Consider the following 22,826-nt stretch of genomic DNA (forward strand, 5'->3'; position numbering starts at 1 on the left):
ATATAAGCCTGCATTACGTAAATCTGCAAACTTTAGCTGCCCATCACGCCCGAACTACATATCAGAGCTACACAAGTGAGGTGATCTATTAGAAGTGTCAAAAGTAGTAAATATGTCGGCACATAAGAGACGTATATACAATCAAAAATAGTTTGTATGCCCTTTGTATCACACTTTTCATACTATCATCCTGACTTTGTAACTTCGGCAGCAAATAAACCCAGTCATTGAATATAACTGGCCAGTGGTCACTTATGGCTGTGAGACTTGGTGCTTAACTCAAAACGAGGAAAACAAATTAGCTGTCTTCGAGCGCAAAATACTCCGCAAAATCTTTGGACCCACGTTGGAAAATGGGAACTACAGAATAAAAATGAACCACGAGTTGGAAGAGCTGATTGAACAGTAAACAATCATAAGATACTGTAAGTCCCAAAGACTACGATGGGCGGGACATGTGGAGAGAATGCCTGAAGTTAGAGCGCCAAGGATCATGACGAAGTGGCTACCCTAACGGAAGAGACCCAGAGGCCGTCCAAGAAGGAGATGGGCTGACGCCGTAGAAGTGGACTGGCTTCATATAGGAAGATCCGGTAACTGGAGAAGTGTGGCGAGAGACCGGAGTGAGTGGAGAGCGGTTGTGGAGGAGGCCAAATCCCACCCCGGGATGTAGCGCCGTGGAAGAAGAACTGAATATAACTATCGTTTCTTAATTATTACTCAACCCCTGTACCCCATGACATCGCACCCGGGAAATAATAGTGGCACATGTCCAAATTTGTCATTTTTTAGTTAAGTATACAGAAATGTTCCAAGATATCATTTCTATCCTCACAAATAGCAGCATATTTCTTAAAAATACAATGGTGGCCTTAAAAGCATTTTTGTCATTATCATATTATAGCATTTTACTTGAATTCAAGCAGAAATAATTGCATTGATCATTGTGCCATTGTTATTGCGGATAACATTCAAAATGAGATGATGTAAGTGTGCCAACTTCACACTATTATAAAGTAAATTTAAAATAAAGCTGATTTAACATACCAAAATAAAATATTCAAACTGCTCTCCTGCAAAAACAAGTTTTTCGAGTTGTGCCACTATTATTCCCCGGGTGCGACATAGTCTACGTCCAAACATATGCCTGCCTTCGCGACGTAGAGTGCTGCCATTTTTGATTTTAAACACATTTTTGTATAATTTTTCTCTTCAATCCTCATTCACAATACTATAGGGGTAACTTTATATTCGAGCTCATGCTATATTTGGGACAATATGGTAAGTAGAATGAATCACTTTAGTATAAGTACAGGTATCGACTGACAAAATTTACTAAAACAGCAAGGATTGGTAACAAGATTGCCAAAATTTCTAACAGTAAATAACGGAAGCACCATTACATCATAACTCTATACAAAGAATGAACAGAAGACTTTGTTTCTCACCATAAGACTGATTTATAATTTATCGTAAAAAGGTACACAACAGTGGCGAAGGGTGGAGGTAGGCTGTAGGTAAACACAGTGGGGGATATTCCCCCAAACTTCGAAGGGGGCCACATACATATGTATACACGTATCAAAATAAATAATTACTAATATGTTAATCAGTGAAATGCTGAAGATGAAACAAATTTCAACCAAGTCCCGTTAGGGCTGTATGACTGTGCAAGTGTGCCATTATCTTGTTAGTGCTGTGTAAATTGATTACCGCGGTGAAGGGTGGAGGTAGGCTATGGAGATCCGACATAAATAGTGCACACTAAACTTTGTCAGTCAAACGTATTTGTTTTCATTGAAATAAGACTACAATGTGTAGAGTATTTGTTAGTTTTTTAAATTAAATTAAACCGCCGAATCCAAGCCGTAGTAGATAATAGTAAAAAAATTATGTAGTAGTAAAATTATTCAATTAAACCATAAACAATTTTAGGTATTTTATAGATAGAAGAATATTTTTTATCGATTATGGTTTGGTTTAGGCAGGGCTTAATGAATTTTAAAAAACTAACCAACGCCATCTGTAATATGTATTCTTAATTCAATGAAAACCAAAGTATTTTTGTCAGATCGGCCATAGCATACCTATACTATTATGGTTTGGTTTAGGCAGGGTTTAATTAAATTTAAAAAATTTACTAGCACCCACCATCTGCAAATTGTATTTTTAATTCAATGAAAATTGTGTCATATATTAACAGCCTACCTCCACCCCTCGCCACTTGTACATGACACATATTTCAATAAAACTCTCAAAAACTGAATAAAACACAACATACATATAAATTTCCAAATTTAAATGGATCCCCTGAAAGTCTTCCTAATAAGTTACAATAGTTCCTCTTTTAGGTTACGAAACATTCAAATTTGATTATAACAGATACAATTAATGCAGAAGGGGTTAAAACCTTTTTATTAGTTAGCATCTTGTAGTTCTTCCGCTTCTAGAGCGGTTTCTGTTGGCGGTAACGGCAAAGGAGGTCCACCAGCGGGCGTCGGAGAAACTGAAGACGATCCGGGGGAGGATGAAGAGGTTCTACGTAATGTTGTCGGTGAAGCTCCCGGCTGACTGGACGAAGACGGTTTGGCGGTTAGGCTGGATGTAGAGGCGGTGTTGTCCTCTTGGGCGGGGCATTCAAAGTGAACTAAGTGGAATACCTGCAATCATCCAGACAATATTAAATTTAAAGATATTTCCTTTCATCGTGTTGACTACAAATAATGTGTAACAGTACCTATAGCAACTGCACACATACATGGATTTACTGGCAGCAATAACTGTTTACACGTAAAAGTGTAAAAGACTCTCTCTCCAATCTCATTCTTCAAGAGGAAGCGAGACGCGATAATTTTTATGGTACTATTTAACAGGTAGTGAAAATCTGTTAACCTCAAAATGAGTATAGCTCGTTTTTTTGCTGGCAGGTTCACCACTATCGTTCTACTGCGCAGGCGCAGATCGAAAAAATCCCTACCGTCGCATGAAAATTCAGAAGCTTCTAAACTTTTTTGACTCATGCATGCAAGCTTGCAACTTGCAGGATAATACATGTTTACCCATACATTTTCTTGGCCGCGATAATACTTACTGTTAACAGATGCACGTGTAAACGGGGTAATAGGTACAGTAAAAACAAAACAATGATTCGGTTTGTGGATTGCATGTGTATGAATACGTACGAATTTGTGGCGAATTAGGAAAAATTGGGGGAAAGTATTACATATTAGAAGAAAGATCCACAATTTCCATATAGAAAAAAAGCATTTACCTACACCGGCGAGATTACATAAACAATTAAAAATTGATATAAATTTCAACAGGGGAGTCTCATCGTTACGTATAATAAAAAAATGCTGGGTTTCCGGTGGAGGAAGATGTAAACAAACAAACGACTCTTGATAGAAAAAATGGATATCGTCACAAAGCGTTTTTAACATTTTTATCAATAAATGGTTACAAATTACTTTTGAATCAATGTGTTTTAATAAATATGCAAAAAAAAACATTAAAAAATCTAACAACGTTTTGGGACTATCTGTATCCCGTATCCCATCGCATGCACACCATCGACCAACTGAATCATTGTTTTGTTTTTACTGTACACACTTGTGACAGCAAAGTTATACTTTTATATCATGATGTTCGACCCTAAGAGGATCATAATAATGGACCTATACATAGTAAAGCTTGTATTAACACATTTTTATTTTTACAATAAATTACTTGGTCAACCTATTAGGTCCATATTTTGGGTTCAAATACACATGGGGTTCACGATTATAAGCTGACAAGCTACCGCTCGGCCATCATGGGCGATAAATTGAAAACTAGTAAAGATCAGCAAAATCGTTCCTGCACAAAACTTCATGTTAATCAAAACGATGTTGAAAAGAAGATATGCCGGTGTTGTTACCCTAAAAAATACATTTAAGAGAATTCAATCTTATGCCTTACCTCATTAGCTGAGTTGTTTGTTCCGACAATTTTGATGAGAACAACAGGTCGTGGTGAAAATCTAACAACTTGCCAGGATCTGAAATAAAAAGATCACAATAAAACATTTTTGGTAACGGTTGGAAAAGAAATATTATTGACAACTCATGGCATATTAATTTATCCAGTGGTTGTCCACTCCGCTAGGGACATGTAGGGCTCATTACCATTTCATCAGTTCAACGATCTCTGTCACATCGCATACTTTTACCTGCCTCCATATCCATTGGTTTCTTTTGTGATCTTTTGTGCAGTATGCTAAACTGTCAAATTGCACTACAGCAGGCCTATTCAAACATATCACTTAACATCCAAAAAGAGCTAATTGTGATAAATATATCACAATTATCACTTTACTTATTCTGGTGGTTAATTATGTAAAAAGTCTGAATTGTCAAAAGCTGATATCTTTTAACAGCCCCTCTCTTGGCCGTGCTAACTTTGAGAATGAGACAGAGTATGTCAATTTTACATATTATGAATTGAGATTTGACTGTTGTACTGCAATCGCAATGACATGGCTAATAAAATTGTAGGTTATGTTGATATGTCTGACGTGTCAATACAAAATTCTTGTGTTCGACTCATTAACGACTAGACTTGGGTTCAGCAGCACGAACATATCCGAATTTGACTGACATGTCTACCAACCTAAATTTTCGCCGTATTATGAATAGCCGCAGATAACTGTATTGTTTATAGAATACCTTCCGTGTTAATTTGGACCAATGACAATAACAGAAACATGCTAAAGTGATAACTGTTAAGAATAGACCTGCTGGAAGGTTTTGACTTTCTATTTATTATATTAATATTAATATATTAATATTTTATTAAGCTGGCTTTTATCAATATGATGGTAGTTTAATTGCAAAAGTTTGTAAATTTTCATTCTTAGCGATAGCGCTCATAGAACGCGTCGAGCGGGCGAAGTCGGCGAATGCAGTGTTTATTCATAACCATAATCACACGTCTCTTCCCGCGCATTACCCTTCACCTATGTAATAAGCGGCCCAAGCAGCACAAAACAATTATTTTTAAAGCGTCTCTCATAACAAAGCAATAAAAATATTATATTATTTCGACGACATTATTCAACCAGCGATAAACTTGACACGCAATAAAATTAAACAATGATTCTCTGTTATTAAATAATTGCTTTTCGCCCGTCGATCGACGAGGCCTCGAGCGGCGTAATTTTGGTAGCCGTGTTCAATGAATGGACTCCATTGTATTTTCTTTCATTCGTATCGCCGAGAAGCGGTGATTCGCGAAAAAACGATGATTCATGCGGCGGGCGCGTATAATGCGTCGTGAAATCCAGTGGGCGCTGGCGTATTTGATTACGTTGTATTTTCTTTGATTTACGCGCCACTTGTAGAAATTTTGCGCGAGCGCCGCACTCGCTGCGTCAATGGGCTTTATGCCTTAGGCGTTGGCACCATTTGTAAATCAATTTATTCAAGTCGCTCATTCATGCGCTTGAATTTTTTGTGTCCTTAGCCATTCAATTGTTAAAACTAGGTATCGATACTTTGACAGTGTGGTGTCCCTACCTGCAGGAGTCGTGCGTTTTATCGGCCACCATCTCCCAGTCCCAGTCGTTGATGGAGGTCTCGATGTAGTAAGAGTAGGTGCGGTCATCGCAGTCCCACAGGAGCATGCGCATTGAGCTGATGATGTAGGGCTGCGCAAGCTGCACGATGATGGCGCCCGAACGTAGTTGATGACACGTGTAACCCACATCCCAGTCGTAGTGCTGAATGTCTCCGTTGAGGAGGGCGTCGCGGGATCGACTGCAATCATTGTAATCATCTTTAAAAACTGACTGAATGACTAATATATCGTTGCTGTGTTGACTACATCCAAGTTCAAACCACTGTTTCAAAATTATCACTTCTGAAAGTTTGGGAAGGACTTCTATGAGATAATAATAATATACCGTCATCGTGTCTTCAAAACTGGCTATGTAGTTTTCGTAAAACTATAAAGGAGAGGAAAGTATACATACTAGAACAGAATTTTTTTGTAACCATTCTAGAATATTGGAATAACTTAAAATCCATGTTCTAAAACACAGTTTAACTCTTTTGATAGTGAGAAATGTGTTCAATGTTTAATTTAGCGCTATAGACCATTCACGTACATGGCTGACGGGACAACTGCCCTCTGAGCATCTCTATCCCAAGCTCTTTCAGTCCAGTCGTCGATCACACTGAGTCCCTCTTGACGTTATCCACCAATCTAATCCGGGGGCGGCCCAGGGGCAGAGTGCCTACAGGGATAACCTCCGATAAAGTTTGTGGAGAGCTCTAGATCCATCGCATCTAACAACATCTAACCGGCCCATCCGAGTCGTCGCGTCCTCAAGACATTGACTACAGTGAGAAACATGGCATTGATAATCCGTACATATTTCGATTTTCTAATAGAAAACCTAACCTTACATTAGAGCACGAATATAACACGATGATTTTTACAGAAAAATATAATTTGTAAAAACCATTGTGTTTTATTCGAGACAATGAATACAGTACTATACTAACCTAACTCCTTCTAAGACAGTGGCGGAGAGAGATAGTGTAGCCACATTGTACGTGGGTCTCACCATTCCATTTACTAGTGTTGGCATTTTCTGCGTGTGCATTGCTTCCATGGCAACAGCATGGAAAACCTGCAATGAACAAACAATATTATTTTTGATTACATGAAGCAATTTTGTTTCGTAACAATACTACATCGACTGTGGAAAGGAAAAAAGGCGTAATCCACACAAATCAAATTTTACATGACGCACAAAAACGTTTTTGTTATGGTTTTCTGTCAAAGTTAAAATACAAAATAGACATAACCTTGAGGTGGATGATAATTAATAATTTGGTTTTTATATCTCTAATCTGATAATTATTATTGAGTTAATTAAAAAAAAAAAATGATGGTTAAGTCATTTTTCCCGTGTCACTTCTGCTAGCTAAATTTAGATAATAAATCGGCATTTACAGCTTATATTCTTTGGACACAACGTGTATTTAGTCGTTTACAATGTTATTATGCAATAAAACCAATTTTGAAATAAACTGAGGGTTACGCCCTTTTTCCTTTCTACAGTCGATAATATATACATAGGGTCACTTATGAATCTATATTACAACAGAATGTTTGAAGTACGGTTGAATTGACAGCTGCAGAAAAATTATTATTACAGTCGAACTAGGTTATTACGATCACGGAAATAGCAAGCTCTCGGATGTAATGAGGAAACATTTGTTGACATTTTAGTTTATGATTTTCTCCATACATTTATCCACTTTTATTACGAGTTACTTCTCGGGTATACCGAGCAAAACTGGTAATGTGTCGATCGTTTAATAAACAACATTTTCGACCCTAAGCAATAAAATCCGACTGGGAAGTTAACTAGACCGATACCGCTGGGATCGGATTACACTTATGACACTAGTTAAGTGTCTAAGTACCTAATTGGTGTTTTCGCCGACAACATTAAAAAAGTATCCACGCATATGGTTGAAATTGACTGTACAAAATCCAAGTTTTGTGAAGTCAGTAGGTACCTACCAGCGCCGACGGCTCAGCACTTCATTAAAATAAACAACTTCTTTTGTAGTTTATGAATGCCTCGCTTGTTTCGGGGTTTTTTACGATGGTTTTCAGATTTTTTATGTTCTATGCTTAACTAGAACGTGGTGTGAAAAATATTATACAACGATATAACGAGTAATGCTTATAACGACCAAAGTCAGTCGGTCCCATCTTCCTCGTAATAACAAAGTTCGACTGTATGTTATTATTATTAAATAACTAATAATTATTAAGTTGAAAAAAATATATGATAGTCACCTTATTGACTGTATTATTGGTTCCTACGATTTTGATATATTGAACGACTCTAGGTTGGAAGTACAGGTGTTGCCAAGATCTGCAGTAACACGACGAATGGTCAATGACACAAAACCAATCCTTTTGATCAACCGACACTTGTACATAGTACGAATAAGACCTTAAAGAAACAAACACATTTATTAGTCTTCAATCCAAACCGCACTGACAGATCACAAATTGGGCATCTCTCAATAAATCAATTTTTTTTCAAAACTATTACCTCACCAATCTCATCGTTGAAGCGTAAGCGAACGCGTTTCTTGTCGTGTGGAGCTAATTCATAGGTTCGGACAGGTTGTGAAAATTGGTAAATGCCAAAATGCTCTGGTTCATAAACTTTTTCCACTAGGTTTGCCACCACAAAACCAATAATAAATAGAATTCCGATAGGCTTTATACCAATACAGTAAATTTTGACGCAGGGTTTTGAATGTTTGAGTGTCCAATGAAAAAATATACCACGCATTATAGACTGTGACCAATATTAAATGAGCGTCAATGCATAATCCGACGTATGACGTATTCTTGACACGTGTTTAAATTTATCCCGTATTCTTCCTTACTCAAGATCGGTTGCCTGCTTCTCCTTACCCGTTAGGTATTTCAGTTCCCATTATTTCTGAGTTCCCTGTTTGCCACTATCGTTCTACTGCGCATGAGCATATTTCAAGTTGCAACGATTGCATGAAAACTCAGAATCCGCTAAACTTTTTTGATCCATGCGTCTTGTAACTTGCACGATAATACGTGTTTACATTTATATTTCATGATTGCGACAATACATACTGCTACCAGTAAATACATGCATGTGTAAATGGGCTATAAGTATCGTTTCCAGAGACATTTGATGATGTAAATTGTAGACAGACATAGTAGGTACAATAAAAAGGTTAAATATATTGATCCAGCAGGTATCAACAGCTTAGGAGCAAGTCCGTAAGACAGAAATCCAACTCACATGACGTCAGAAACTCATATCTCCAAACACGAGCAAGAAGAACTGTGCGAAAGAGATGGATGCCGTGACACTGACTCAGAAATCACTAAGAATGAAAATATTTTATACAGATACTGCTTCAATAGTTACTATAATGACATTGAAACTCCAGGTACAAGGCCGGCTAGGGCTGGTTCTGATCTCTCCCTGGCAGGCGAAAATGTGCTTGTGTTCATATCATAAACATTATAAGAATCGTAAAAGAATAATAACATCAAATTTTATATTTTGATTGGATGATTTTAGTGCCCAGGACACGTGCTAGATACACAAGCAAGTATTCCACAGAAGCACTAAAGGGTGGAGAGGTTTAAGACGTCCTAGGGTTCAATGAGCAGATTGTGTCAGCGCCGATGATGGGTGCATTTATTTTCAGGATTGGTGCCTGGCATTGCCTAGGAATCTACTACTTAAGTAGGCCGGGACCCATCGTAGATTGTGAAGCCAAGAAAGATAATAATTTACTGAATAATAAAAATGGTGCTTACCTCATATCTCTGTCCCAGAGGAGAATTTTAATATGATTGATTATGCTTTGTGTTCCGAGTTTCACTAGGATGCCACTATTTTCTCCGCCCTCTACGATAGCATGGCGTGTATAACCTCTCTCCATGTCATACTTGTGGGTGTCGCCATCTAAAAGTGCCGTTCTCATCTCACCCTGGATAACTGTGGAGCCATATTTCAGTGTGGCAACATTTTCTTCAGGTACTGCAATAAGAATTAATGGAAATTGAATGCAATTTACAATATGATAATAACACCTTGGATCATAAAACATAATATACTATAACTAAAGGAACAGCATATTATATTATTTAGTGGCTTCACACATAAAAAATCGGTGTTAACAACACATTAAGTAACTTCAACCATCAAATAACATTAATTCGTTAAGGGCGGACGTGCTCAGCGTGGGTAAAAATGGAGCTTTTTTCTATTTTCAAAGCATGATCCTGGATATATGTTAACGCGCGTGTTTGAACATGTACCGTTTAAAAAAAAAAGATTTTTTTTTCGGTTAGGTACATGTTTAAACACGCGTGTTAACATGATCTTACTCCCTACTTCAATTTTAGTTTGTCAATTTATGGCTACGGCCGTATGTTGTAGCTTAACCACTGGGGGATGACAAAAAAAATGGCGTATTTCAAAAAAACACTACCTTATTCTTAGGTCAATAATTATTATAAAGCAATCATTATTCATAGGATGCTTATCACACTTGAATGGTCAAAGACTATAGCTTATAATTAGTATCTTTAGAATTATCTTCAAATGTGTTAATCTTGCCGATTTTTTGAATAATAAAATGCCTAATTCTTGTCAAATTTGGGATCACAGAGATTATCAATATAATTTTTTATCGTAAATATTTTACTAAAATTATCTCGTCATAAATTATACTAATGGTTTTATAAATGCGTTTAAAAAATTAATAAATGTAAAAATTCTTAACACCACTGCACAGTTATGTACTGAAATATGACTATATTCTAAAACATTAGAGCGAGAGGTTTAAAAGAATACTATTTTATGTAATAAAAACACTTTGTGCAGTCATCAAATGTTTAAAATAAATATAAAGGATAATAAGGCTTCAAAATTATATAAATAGATTATCTAGAACATTTAAGGTATGTCCAGGATCATGCTTTGAAAATAGAACAAAAGCACCATTTTAACCTACGCTGAGCATGTCCCCCCTTAAGAATAAATTATTCCATAGGTATTGCGAACACCCTGTAAGACCGCATTTAACACGTTTGCGGACATGACATCTATAAACGTCGTATTTTGTGAGATGTGATATGACATGACGTCCATTGACGTCCTGTACTGTGGAACGGAATATGACACGATGTTTATAGAAGTCGTATTTTGGATTAAAACAATATGTTCCCTGCTACTTGTGTCACGGATCACTAACATGTATTAGCTAATTAATACATGAGTGGCACAACTACACTCCACTCAAAGGAAAAACAATAACTCGGATGTTTCAGGTCTGTAGGTATTTAATTGTTGATTGTTTATCGGATTTTCACATAGTTTTACTAGAGAATGAATGCCAAACAATTGTGTTGACAAATTGAAAGAATAAAAAATATTTCGTATTTTTCTATTACGAAACTATAGGATTAATGACACATGGTATTTGGACGGATTTTAATTTGAAAGAATTGTATCGGAAATTTGGTAGGCACATCTATGATCATAAACGAAATTAATGAAAATCAAAAAATATTTATTTTTCAAAATTTTAGTAGTTTTCCGCAATACATTTCATATTTGGAATTTTTTTTTCGATTTTCGGTCCCGTGGAATTCGTATTAACGAGGTTTTACTATACTAGAACTTTACTAAAACCGCATTTAACAAGTGATATATACATGCCACGAATTTTCCATCGACACAGGCTGCTGAATGTTAAGAGGGGTGAACCCAAGTTTGTGCAGAAGGCAAGTCATCATCCTCAGTCATGAGGTCTCGATGAAGAAGAAAAATTCAAAACTAGCTATGTACTTATTATTTTGCTAGTTAATAAAATATAATAAATCATGCCCATGATTAAATAAGGACAGAACGTGAGTCTTGCTTGGTCAAAAGTCGGCAAATGCTGCCGACGTGCTAAAAGGAGAGAAGCTGAGTCTCCTCATTACTTGCATCCGGGGTGACATCACCTAATACTATTATCGTCTGACATCAATCAGAGCACCATTTCTCAGAATATTGGGCGAAATAGAGAAATATATGTTACAACAATATTATTCTAAAATCTTCACTGCGGATGTTCAACCGCAGGGAATTGCACTCAGGCATTCAATTTTTGTTTACACAAGTCACTGAAAGTGATATATGTACTCAATTCATTCCAAAATGGTGTCATTGTGGTGAAAATGTGGTTTAGGTTGGAATTCCAACAATTTGTAATTATTTGTTATATGAATGCAGAAATTTCATTGAGAGAAAAAGGGGTAGGAAAAAGATGCGTTGGTGGATAAAACCATGGGTAATGCGACGTAATACCATGGGGAATATGATGACAGTACTTAGGGGCGCATTGCGCATCCGCGGAATCATCCGTAGTGATCAAAAAATGATCAAAAAGTAGAACAAGTTGAACTTCAATCACTTTTGATTCCGCATGATCACTGATCGTTGATGAATGTGCATTTACACGGGTCACTGGAGATGATTCCTCCGGGGTGATGACTTAAATCAAACATAAAATACCTGCAACTAAATCTTAATACTATTTATTACATGTTAAATTTAAACTAACTCCTAGTTGTGAGATCAGTCTCCGGCATAATCCCTATGTAGGGGAATCAACATAGTAAACATCAGTTTACTCACATAATTGTCCTCTGTGTTTTAGCGTTGTACTGTTAGTGTGTGTCTTTTCCTGAATGGCATCTAGAAGCATGTCGGGAGTGACCAGAGAGAAAGGCCTTACAACCGTCAACAGTTCTTCCAATGACATAAGTGGGAAACGAACACATCTCAGTATTGTATCCTGTAAGCAGCACAAACAGATATTATAATGAAATCTGACAACATAATAAATATTGGTTTTGAAACAAAGTTATTTTTGTTAATTCTACTTTAATTGAGTCTTTACGTTGACAGCTGTTTCGGGCTAGAAACCCATTAGAACGGTCAACTATATCTGAAGTTGAAGATTCAGATAACCAATTACCACTCTCGGGCTGTTGTGATAGAGAGAGAGGGTATATAACGACACCTCCTGCGTAAAAGGCCGTAACTGCGTTTTTGGCTATTTTGACTTATTAAATATTTTTAAAGATAATACAACAATGATAATCGAGAAAAAACAACAATTCAATCAATATATATATATCAATCAAATAAAAAATTACGATTTCAGCTGAAAAATTAACGTTGTGGTGTCATTAAAATTTATTAAAATCATACTACTGAAAAGAACCATTTTGCAGTTCCGGCCTTATATGTAGAAGGGGTCGATATGTCAGACAGTGTTTCCACTTATTGTAAATACGATTCAAACATAAAATTGCTCTGTATGGAAAGATCTAAGCATTTGAATCTTACATTTGGAGTATGTATTTCCCATGGACATGGTATATAAAATGTCATTATTATTTTCATAGTAATCGTATATAATTAGAATATTTTTGCATGACTTGTCCTTCTTCAAACAGGTTAATAAACATCATTAATAAACAAAAATGTGAGCTGATTTACAGAATGTTAAAAATAGATATGTAGAATTCGCATATTTAAATTTGAAGTTTATTTACTAAGCCCAGTTACTTTCCCACTTGTATTACTACAATCCTCAGCGCATTATATTACAATGCAGTAAAACTACTAACCGCATGGAATTGTTCTTCATTCTGTTTAGATGTTTGTGGATTTGCTTTGCACCATCTACACACGGCCTGGAATACCTCCACCTCCGGTGCAAAGAAGGAATCTCTCTCCAACAGGTCTTGCAATGACTCCTGTAAATTATCGTTTGGTCAGTAATGCGTAAATTAGGCGGAGACATCTCTCGGAATCAAAGAAACCTCACGATTATCGCAGCCTACTCAGCACATACAAAATCTAACCAATTACGCCGACGATGTGACAAATAACATTCAAAATTGTATGGGTGAAGTGGGCAATTTATTACATCTCACGCATTTTTACAGTGCTCACTGTAGCCGACGGCCACAGTGCTGTAGGTCACAGGATTGATCCCGTGGTTGGTCAAATAAAAGTTGTGTTGTCTTCTTAGCAAAATATCCATTTTAAAAAATAAAATATAATAATTTTGTGTTTAGTAATTTATACCAGTAAGAAGACAAAACATTATTCAATATCATGTCCCGTCAGTAGCAACGGGTGGAAGTAGGCTGTTAAGATCCGCCATAAATAGTGCACATTAAACTTTGTTAGCCATACATATTTGTTTTTATTGAAATATAACTACAATTTACAAATGGTGTTGGTTAGTTTTTAAAAATCAATCAAACCCTGCCTTAACCAAACCACAATAGTTTTAGTATATTTTGGGCGTTATGACAAAATTGTGCACACTTTTTCATTCATATTTATTTGTTTTGATTGGATTAAGAATACATATTACCAATGTTCCCCCTAATTTTTCTATTGTGTGTGCGGATCATCAACGCATCTGAGCAGTGGCGTAACTAGGGTTTGTGTCACCCGTCAGTGACGGGCCGATACAAGGTTTGTAAGTAAAAAACACTGCTTTTTGGCACGAACACTTTAACCACTTAAAAAATATTGTAAGAACTGTAATGTTTTCACAGTAAGGATTACTATGAGACTGTACTAACAATATTTCTTGAAACATGTCAAAGACTAAGAAATGTAGAGGACCCGGCACATAGGTGGTCCATTGATAAACACTAAAATACGTATATACTTTGGCAAGCGATAGAACGGGATGGATATAGAGATCCCGCTCGACGTAAAATTTCACTTACGTGCTTGCGTTAGTCTCACTTGACCTTCACCTTCCGAGAAATGCGTCGAAGAATTGTGCATGTGATGGTTTCGTGCATTCGAGCAAAACTAATTAAAGTCTGGGAAAGGAATCTTTATTTTACAATATTTTTGTGTGAGGACTGTGTGGGGGATGAAAACATGTTTGCGGACACATTTTGGTAGGTGTGCGCACGCACATGCGCACACCTTACAGGGAACATTGCATATTAATCATATTACTGGTTCATTTTTTTAAATTCATTAAACCGTGCCCAAACCAAACTATAATAGATAAAAAATATTATTCTATCTATATAATATCCAGTTATGTATGATTTAATTGCATAATTTTATGGATAGACGAGTATTTTTTGACTATTACCTATAATGGGTTGGTTTTCGCAGGGCATAATTGAATTTTAAAAACTAACCAACACCATCTGTAAATTATAGTCTTATTTCAATGAAAACAAATATGTACGATTGACAAAGTTTAATATGCACTATGTACGGCTGATCTTAACAGGCTACTTCAACCCTTCGCCACTGTGTTCCGTAAGTATGACCGTTCACACATTTTTTTGGTTACCCATCAACTAAGTACCTTTGCCGCTGTTTAGTACGTTCTATCGAATAGGTCAACCGCATGATAGAGTGCATCGTGAAACACATCAGAGGAATAAATGATAATATATAAAAAACATACTATTGACATGTTCACAAACGATTCGTGCTGCAAGACTTCATATGCATGCCTGTCCATGTAATTGTGGCACACTTTCGTCAGGCCCGCCAATCCGTACAACCTTAAAATACGGAAGGTATCGGTTAAATCATACTTATGTATTTATCAACAGGACTGCAGTAAGCAAAAAATAATAATATTCACCTCGCTGCGTCCAAAACGGCACACACATTTCTAAGAGCGAGGACTTGCCTCAAGTAATCAGATATGGCGGTCTCCAGGTCTTGGAAGCCAAATTGATGTGCTAATCCTAGGGTATCTAATACGTTGTCTTCGCGTAATGTTGACAGAGACATGTGGCCTGAAATATAATTTAAAAATTGTCAATAATAAGAGTCAATACATATAAATAAATTGTTAAACATACATAATTTTGAAGACACTTGTGAGAAAATATAATATTATAACCAATAGACAAAATCTTTTTGAAAAGAGTAAGTTATCGAACTTGCATCTCTCGGGTATAGCGCCCACGCACATTAACCACAATGCTAAAGTATTCATACTTAATTACGACAAATTTTAACTAATGGCTTTTAATACTCACTAAAGGGCTTTCTAAATTGAGCTACATTGGCGATCGGCTTTTGTATTTTAAATCAAATCAAATCAATCACGAAGGCCGTGCGGCTTAAGCGTTGGCCTATAGTGTCGTGGGTCCAAGGTTCGAATCCAGGGTCTGGCAATTACACATATTGTTTTTCAATTTGTGTATGAGTCAGAGTATGGACCTAATAGGTTAAGCAAGTGGCTGACATCCATTTCTCGTAAAAACAAAAATCTGTTAATACAAACCTCCACCCTGTGGAGGCCCATAATATGATCTTCATAGGGTTACCGTAAAAAAATATTAATTGCATATGAATGATGCAATTAATTGCTGGGCTGTAGAAAATAATACCGTGGACTATAAAAGAACAATAAAACATGATGAAAAGTGAGAGAAAACGTGATGATTTTATAATTCACATGTAAATTAATTTTAGTATACAGTAAACTCCTGATTATCCGTGCATGATACGGTGTATACAACGATATAGCTCTTAGGAAAATTCAAACTGATATTAGAAAATAATTAAAAGATTCCTGCAAATAAACCAAAATCACAGATTTTCTTAATAAATAATAAGTATTAAACATGTTAAAATAATTGTTTGTAAAATATGTCATATTTTAAAAAGAAAAAAAACCATAGTTCGGACTATCCATGTTTTTGCTCATCTGTGCCGCTGTTTCCCACCATTAGCCCATATAATCGGGAGTCTACTGTATTTAAAAAAAAAAATACTTTTTATACAAATATGGCGTGGGGTCGCAAATTGAATTGAAAGTCCTGTGAAAAATTATGGGAACCCAGCCTTAGAATGTTGTTATGAAATTTAAGATGAAACCGGAAGAAACGGTGAAATATCTAACAGGGTTCTAAAACCAACAATGACAATAAAAAATATCTTCATATAATTTCACAAACTTTCAGCAGATTAGAATATTTTACAAAAAGATTAAATTTGAAATAATTACCAGTATAGACATATCTCAAGAGAGCTTTGAATGCTTGCAGTGGCGTCCCCATTAATTCAATTTCAGTCTGAAAGTAATAATAAATTCATATCACATATTTTCTGTTCAATTTTATTTACATTTACATTTTCAGTTAAGAACGTCATTAGGTGCATACTGACTGAGCGAGCAGCCTCGCATGGTCGCGAGGCAGCTTCGCCATAGATAATATACGTAAAAGCCTCGCGAGGCAAAATGCATTGTCAGTACGCGACTTGCCCGAGGTAAATGCACGTGCCGCCTCGCCCGAGCATTGTCGCGACCCGGTCCAATCGTTGTTGGTTTATCGATGCTCAAACGTGCTGTGCGCAGCTGCCTCGCGTGCCGTTAATTTTGTCGCGAGCTGTCAAATGCCCGAGGCAAATCGGGCATTTCGGGCAATCGGGCAACGAGGGCAGTCAGTACGCACCTATTGGGTCAAACTTGGCTTGATTTAAATAAAGGAAATGCCAAATAAGAAGTAGGCAGAAATATTGGTTGCATCCATCAATTCGAGATATATCGATGCAGTGGATCAATTAGATATTGCCCGTGCCAACAAAAAGTATTATTAAGTTCGATGTCCATTGTCCTATTGTGAGTGTGACGGACTGAAAAGGTGACAAATCTATTCGTGTCTAGTTGAAAACGACAGGCATATCCTATCACTACCAATTTTGTTGCCAGTGCAAACAATTTTTTTACAGAATATTTTACCTGAGAAGTCTCCCTCATGCCGCCAAACAGAAGAGCACGGAAATATTCACTCCTGGCAGCAAGGATGACTTTGTGTGCTGGAATATGGTTGCCCTCTACTACCAGAGTGATGTCGGAATGGTCATTGGACAGACAGAGCTGGCCTATGTTATCCGACAGATGGGCTGAAAAATACAATTGCATATTCAATAGATCGGGGATCTTCAAACTTCTAATAACCGTAGAGAACCCTGCACTTTCAATATTACTTCATAGGAACCATAGTTAGTAAACTTGAAAATGTACAGAAGACGACGTACAACGGGTAGTGAACAACTTGCCGCATAACCAGTAAAATTAAATTGTATAATATGTAAAGAGAAAAATGTATGAAAATAACAGTGGGACGATGGTCTTGTTGTTCTGGTGTAAATATTTGGTTTGAAACTTTTCTAAATTTTTGACTGTAATTAATAAATAAAATAAGTAAAAAATAAATATAGGTACCTGTTAAAACTGTTATACAGTCGAGGTTGGTTATTACGATCATGGATATAGCGAGATCTCGAATGTAACGAGGAAACATTCGTTGACATTCTAGTTTATGATTTTCTCCATACATTTATTCACTTTTATAACAAGCTCCTCATCGGATATACCGAGCTAAAATATTGTCAAAACTTTTCTTAAAACTGTTAATGTGTCGATCGTCTAAAAACATTTCGACCCTAAGCAATAAAATCTGACCGCAAAGGATGCCGCCGGGTTCGGATTACGTTTATGACACTAGTTAAGTGTCTAAGTATCTACCTAACTGGTGTTTTCACCGACAAGATTGAAAAAGTATCCACACATGTAGTTGAAAAAAAAATCCAAGGTTTGTGAAGTAAGTAGGTACCTACCAGCGTTCATTACAATAAACAACTTCTTTTGTAGTTTATGAATGCCATGCTTGTTTCGGGGAAAAATTCTAATTGTGTATTTTTGTTTGAATTGCGACATTTTGTGTTATCTGACCGCTCATTTAAAAATACCTATTCTCTGATATAACGAGTAACGCTTATAAAGAGCAAATTCAGTTGGTCCCATCTTCCTCGTAATAACCAAGTTCCACTGTATTATATTTTAATTAATATGTTAAAAATATACTAATTATTTAATAGTACTGTGAAAAAAGAAACATGTACTTAAATAGTTACTTTTATGAATATGTTATTCAATAAAATACTTGACATAAAATAAAATTCAATATCAACACCCATGCGTATGACTGTTTTTTTCGGTTACCCATTCATAATGTATGTTCACCGTGCTTCTCCTCTATTCTTTCACACAACATACAGCGTATGACATATCGGCCAGACTATATAATGTATAATGATCAATTAAATATATGGTAATTGTGCCGCAGATGTCGTCATGCGCTTTTATAATTTTGTTTTTTAAAAAAACAGTTTATTCCATGTAGACAATTATAATAAATACCCTTTTTTTGTCGGCGCATAGGCTTTTCGATCCAATAATTGTTAATTGAAAATTTGAAATTTTCATACATTTTGATCCATCATTATCACAAACTAAGATTATATTAGGTAATATTAGGTTGGGGTAGGTTAGATTAGGTTAGGTTTGGTTTGGTCTAAAAAGAAAATTATAAAATCACATGACACCATCTGCGGCACATTTACCAAATATACTTACATGTATGTTCGATATCGCCGACCCTCGCCACGGTCGGTCCATTGCTGGTTAGATATTGGTGTTGACTGCTCATTATATGGAAATATGTAATGTTTTCCTTAAAATTTGCCGGAGCAGTGTCTCATTGGACACAATTACCACTGAAATCAGAAAAAAATGCATAAAACATTTTATAATTCGGGCAAGAATCTTGTCAGTTGTGGCGCAATCTCGGCTTGGGCACCGCTGACAATGACAGAACTGACTTCAGCGTATTTTAGGCAGGCTATAAGCCCGGTCTTTTGGTGTGATTTGATCTGGGTGATTTGAACCAATCGGGCCTCGCCCCCTTTCAAATAATGAGGGCCACACAAAAAAATATTACAAGCGCAAGAGAAAAATTTTGAATTTAAAAAGACAGCCAACTTATGTAGTAGAATCATAAAATTTTTTGGAAAATACAACTGCAATAAAATATTCAGGAAAATAGATTCCAAATGAGTTCATTATCATTATGGAAGATTAGGTATGAATGAAACCTTATTGTTGGGGAAATATATTCATTCAAGTTATTCAATTATTAACACTTATTTTATGTCATGTCGTGAACGCTTTGAATTTATAATTTATTATGTTCATTATATGTAAAATAAATAAATAAATTGAATTGAATTGAAAAGTTTTTTGCTGTATTCAACGGGTGCTCCTGCATGGCTGAGGTGCGGCATCATACTAAGCTTCGAAGGTATCAGCTTTTGAGCTTTGAGAATTGATGTCTCCGCCGAATCTTAGGCGTACATTGGTCAGACATGGCAGCCGTCGGTAATTGAGGTATTCACGAAAAAACACTTCACGTTATGAATGCCGCCAGATAGTGTGACACTCCGAACACTTGTGGCACGACCTTCAGGGTTTCATCACCGAGCCTCCCTCACCCTGCAGCAGTGCTACAAAAGTGATCAACGTGTTGCAGGTTTCTCATGGCGGGAGGTGCAAGATTTGGCGATGGAGAGAGGAGATGGCGTGATCTTGTACTTGCCCTATGCCCTGACACTGGGGTGTTGCTGTTTGGCCATTTTATCTGTTATTATTAAGAAACTAAAAGTTTAAAATTTGATAGCCTACCTATATGAATGACTTTTCCAATAAAAGGTAAGAAAAATATCATGTCAAAATGTCCAATAAATTGTAAAAATAAATATTTTTTAAACAGCTAACAAATGACTTGTTAGGATCGGTCCAAGGCCTGAACAAAAATGAGCCATAAGTGCGAGCGAGTAAGCATTCTGCACGCTTATATCTCCGCACTGTGTGTTAGAGTAAGATATAACTTCTACGGCTGAATTAAATATTTTTTGTAAGCGTCGCTGAGATAACAAGTTCTGTCTTTTCTTCACTTTACTGTGAAATAACTGTGTTCCAAGGTCAGCGGGCGCCTCCCTCTACCAAAATCCCAAGATAAAGTACTCCCGCGCCCCACAAAGCGTCATTCTGGAGCAGAGGAGAGTATCCATGTACCATAAAATTACCAAATATAATACGTAATTGACGAGACAATGTGTTATAAGCACATTCCTAGCTTATGTTTCAAGATGAATCAGAACGATATTTGAAACTAGATACTGCTAGTCTTAATGGAAATTACGATCTAAAAAAAAATCTAATTTACAAGAACGTCAGTATTGATCATAATATATCAAACAAATTTTACATCGCTGTCATAAAAAATACGGGTATAATTTAGTTATTGTACATTGACAACCGTTTTCGACTTAAAAAAATCTCATATTTTGCTTTTGGCTTCAAAACATAATATTGCTAGCCGAGTGAAACGTCAAATAACGCGCCCGATAGCCGACAAGATAAACAAAATATTATAGTAATTATAAAGTCTGATTTCAGAAAACTGTAATACTTACTCGAATAAGGCTGTGCTGTTATGGTCCAACGATAAATAGATATTTAACTGCAATAATAACAGTATAGTATCGCCAAAATATCTGTAATGTTTTGGAAAGTGAAGGAAGTGAAGTGAAGTTTGGAATTTATTTTTATTTTGCCTGAATCTTCAAAAATAATGATTTCTGTATCACTGTAACGTGAAATATTTCCACTTATACAAACGATCTTCTATCTGACAGAAATTAATTATATCATTAACGATACTCGATTAAGTAAATAAGGACAAACGTCAAAAAATCGATTCAAGGCTTAACATCCGACCTATTTATCAAATTGCGCACATTCCGCGATTCCACTGACATTTATAAAATTTAGTGTTACCATCATTCCTTAACGGAATTATAGTTCATTTTCCAGAAAATTATACTACCTACCTACCTACGTATTTTTGAAAGTGTGGGAATTAATCGCACATTGCAATAATCAAAATTAAAAAAAACTTAAACATTTGGAAAGTAGTTTTCACATATTACATGATTTCACAAATAAATAAATGAAATCACATCCTAAAATAGTTTCTTTCACAAAACAGCAATCATACTTCACTTATTGTAAAATAATGTAAATATTGTTAACTAAATTTTGACAATTACACACAATTGGTAAAAATATTTTTACCGATAAGTAATATATCGCACAAAGAAAAGGTAGAAATTCACAAATGTCAAAGTAATAATTGTAGCGCCAAACCATTTATCTTAATATACTGGCAACAATGTCAATATTGTCAATTTTATTCTAATGTCTTTTTTTGTTGATTATTCGTGTCCCCAGTGTTGCTAACCGTACTATAATTATAGTATTTGTACTATAATTTTGGTAGGTACGCGTACTATGTACGATATAAAACAGGTATAGGTAGTACGTCCAAAATACATCTTATTGTGCCATCCCCTAGCGAAGGTAGGCCACCATCAAGGCGATCTTATCTTTGTCGCCTGCTACCCGGAACAGTTCGGTGGAGCTGCACTCGTACCAATCACGGAGGTTCTTAAGCCACGAAATGCGGCGCCGTCTTCTGCTACGCTTCCCATTGATCTTTCCTTGAATGACAAGTTGGGGAATGCGGTATTTTTGTCCTCTCATAATGTGGCCGAGGTATTGTAGTTTCCTGGTTTTGATACTACGTAGAACTTCTCGGTCCTTCCCCATTCGATTGAGAACTTCAACATTATTTGTCACCCGGTCAGTCCAAGGAATTTTGAGGATGCGTCTATACAGCCACATCTCGAAAGCTTCAAGTCTCCGTGACATCTCTTGGCTTAGCGTCCATACTTCCATACCATAGAAAAGAATTGAGAGCACATAACAACGTACCATACGCAGTCTCAGACCTAGGTTAAGATCTCGATTGCTAAGGAGGTGTCTCATTTTGAGAAAGGCGCTCCTTGCGATCTCAATTCTAGTTTTTATTTCCTGAGACTGGTCCCATTTCTCATTGACCCATGTACCTAAATATTTATAATGGGTCACACGTTCGATTGGTTCGCTATTAATGAAAAAATTTGTGTTGGTGTCTGGTGTCGCTGTTTTTGATACTAGTAATAGTTTTGTTTTCTTGAGGTTCATTTTTAAACCATAAGAATTACTGACCTCATTAACCTTTTCTACCAGTTGATGTAAACTCTTTAAACTATCAGCAATCAGTACAGTAGCATCGGCATATCGTATATTGTTAATATGTTTGCCCACCGATTCACCTTGTAAGGCTTCCTTGAAAATAGCTTCCGAGTAGGTACATGTTAAATAGCAAAGCTGACAATATAAACCCCTGTCTTACACCACGACGAATTTTTACCTCTCCACTGGTTTCGTTTTCAATCTTAA

At 36.2% G+C, this 22,826-nt stretch overlaps 1 protein-coding gene across 1 annotated transcript; it reads right to left on the reverse strand.

Annotated features, from left to right (window-relative positions):
* Nucleotides 1–2,018: 2,018 nt before the first annotated feature.
* On the reverse strand, nucleotides 2,019–21,257 carry BTBD9 (BTB (POZ) domain containing 9). Its single transcript, XM_085958244.1, has 14 exons — nucleotides 20,957–21,257; nucleotides 19,059–19,198; nucleotides 17,379–17,542; nucleotides 16,644–16,710; nucleotides 15,267–15,423; nucleotides 15,084–15,183; nucleotides 13,255–13,383; nucleotides 12,254–12,413; nucleotides 9,382–9,604; nucleotides 7,855–8,014; nucleotides 6,543–6,670; nucleotides 5,553–5,792; nucleotides 3,958–4,036; nucleotides 2,019–2,660 (listed from the first exon to the last, which is right to left on the reverse strand). Exons 2-14 carry the CDS (start codon nucleotides 19,129–19,131, stop codon nucleotides 2,418–2,420), a joined length of 1,923 nt encoding a protein of 640 aa, XP_085814370.1. The 5' UTR covers nucleotides 19,132–19,198; nucleotides 20,957–21,257; the 3' UTR covers nucleotides 2,019–2,417.
* Nucleotides 21,258–22,826: the final 1,569 nt, after the last annotated feature.

This window comes from Rhyacophila brunnea, unplaced genomic scaffold, assembly GCF_057557595.1.
Source record: "Rhyacophila brunnea isolate RB1 unplaced genomic scaffold, BYU_Rbru_1.0 scaffold_7, whole genome shotgun sequence".
Classification (NCBI taxonomy): Eukaryota; Metazoa; Arthropoda; class Insecta; order Trichoptera; family Rhyacophilidae; genus Rhyacophila; species Rhyacophila brunnea.

Coding starts and splice junctions, on each gene's coding strand:
- BTBD9 (XM_085958244.1), bottom strand. CDS start 19,131: ATGAGCAGTCAACACCAATATCTAACCAGCAATGGACCGACCGTGGCG. Junction 13,384..15,083: donor CGTTTGTGAACATGTCAATA/GTATGTTTTTTA, acceptor GATAATTTACAG/GAGTCATTGCAAGACCTGTT. Junction 8,015..9,381: donor CTCTGGGACAGAGATATGAG/GTAAGCACCATT, acceptor TGTTTCTTTAAG/GTCTTATTCGTACTATGTAC.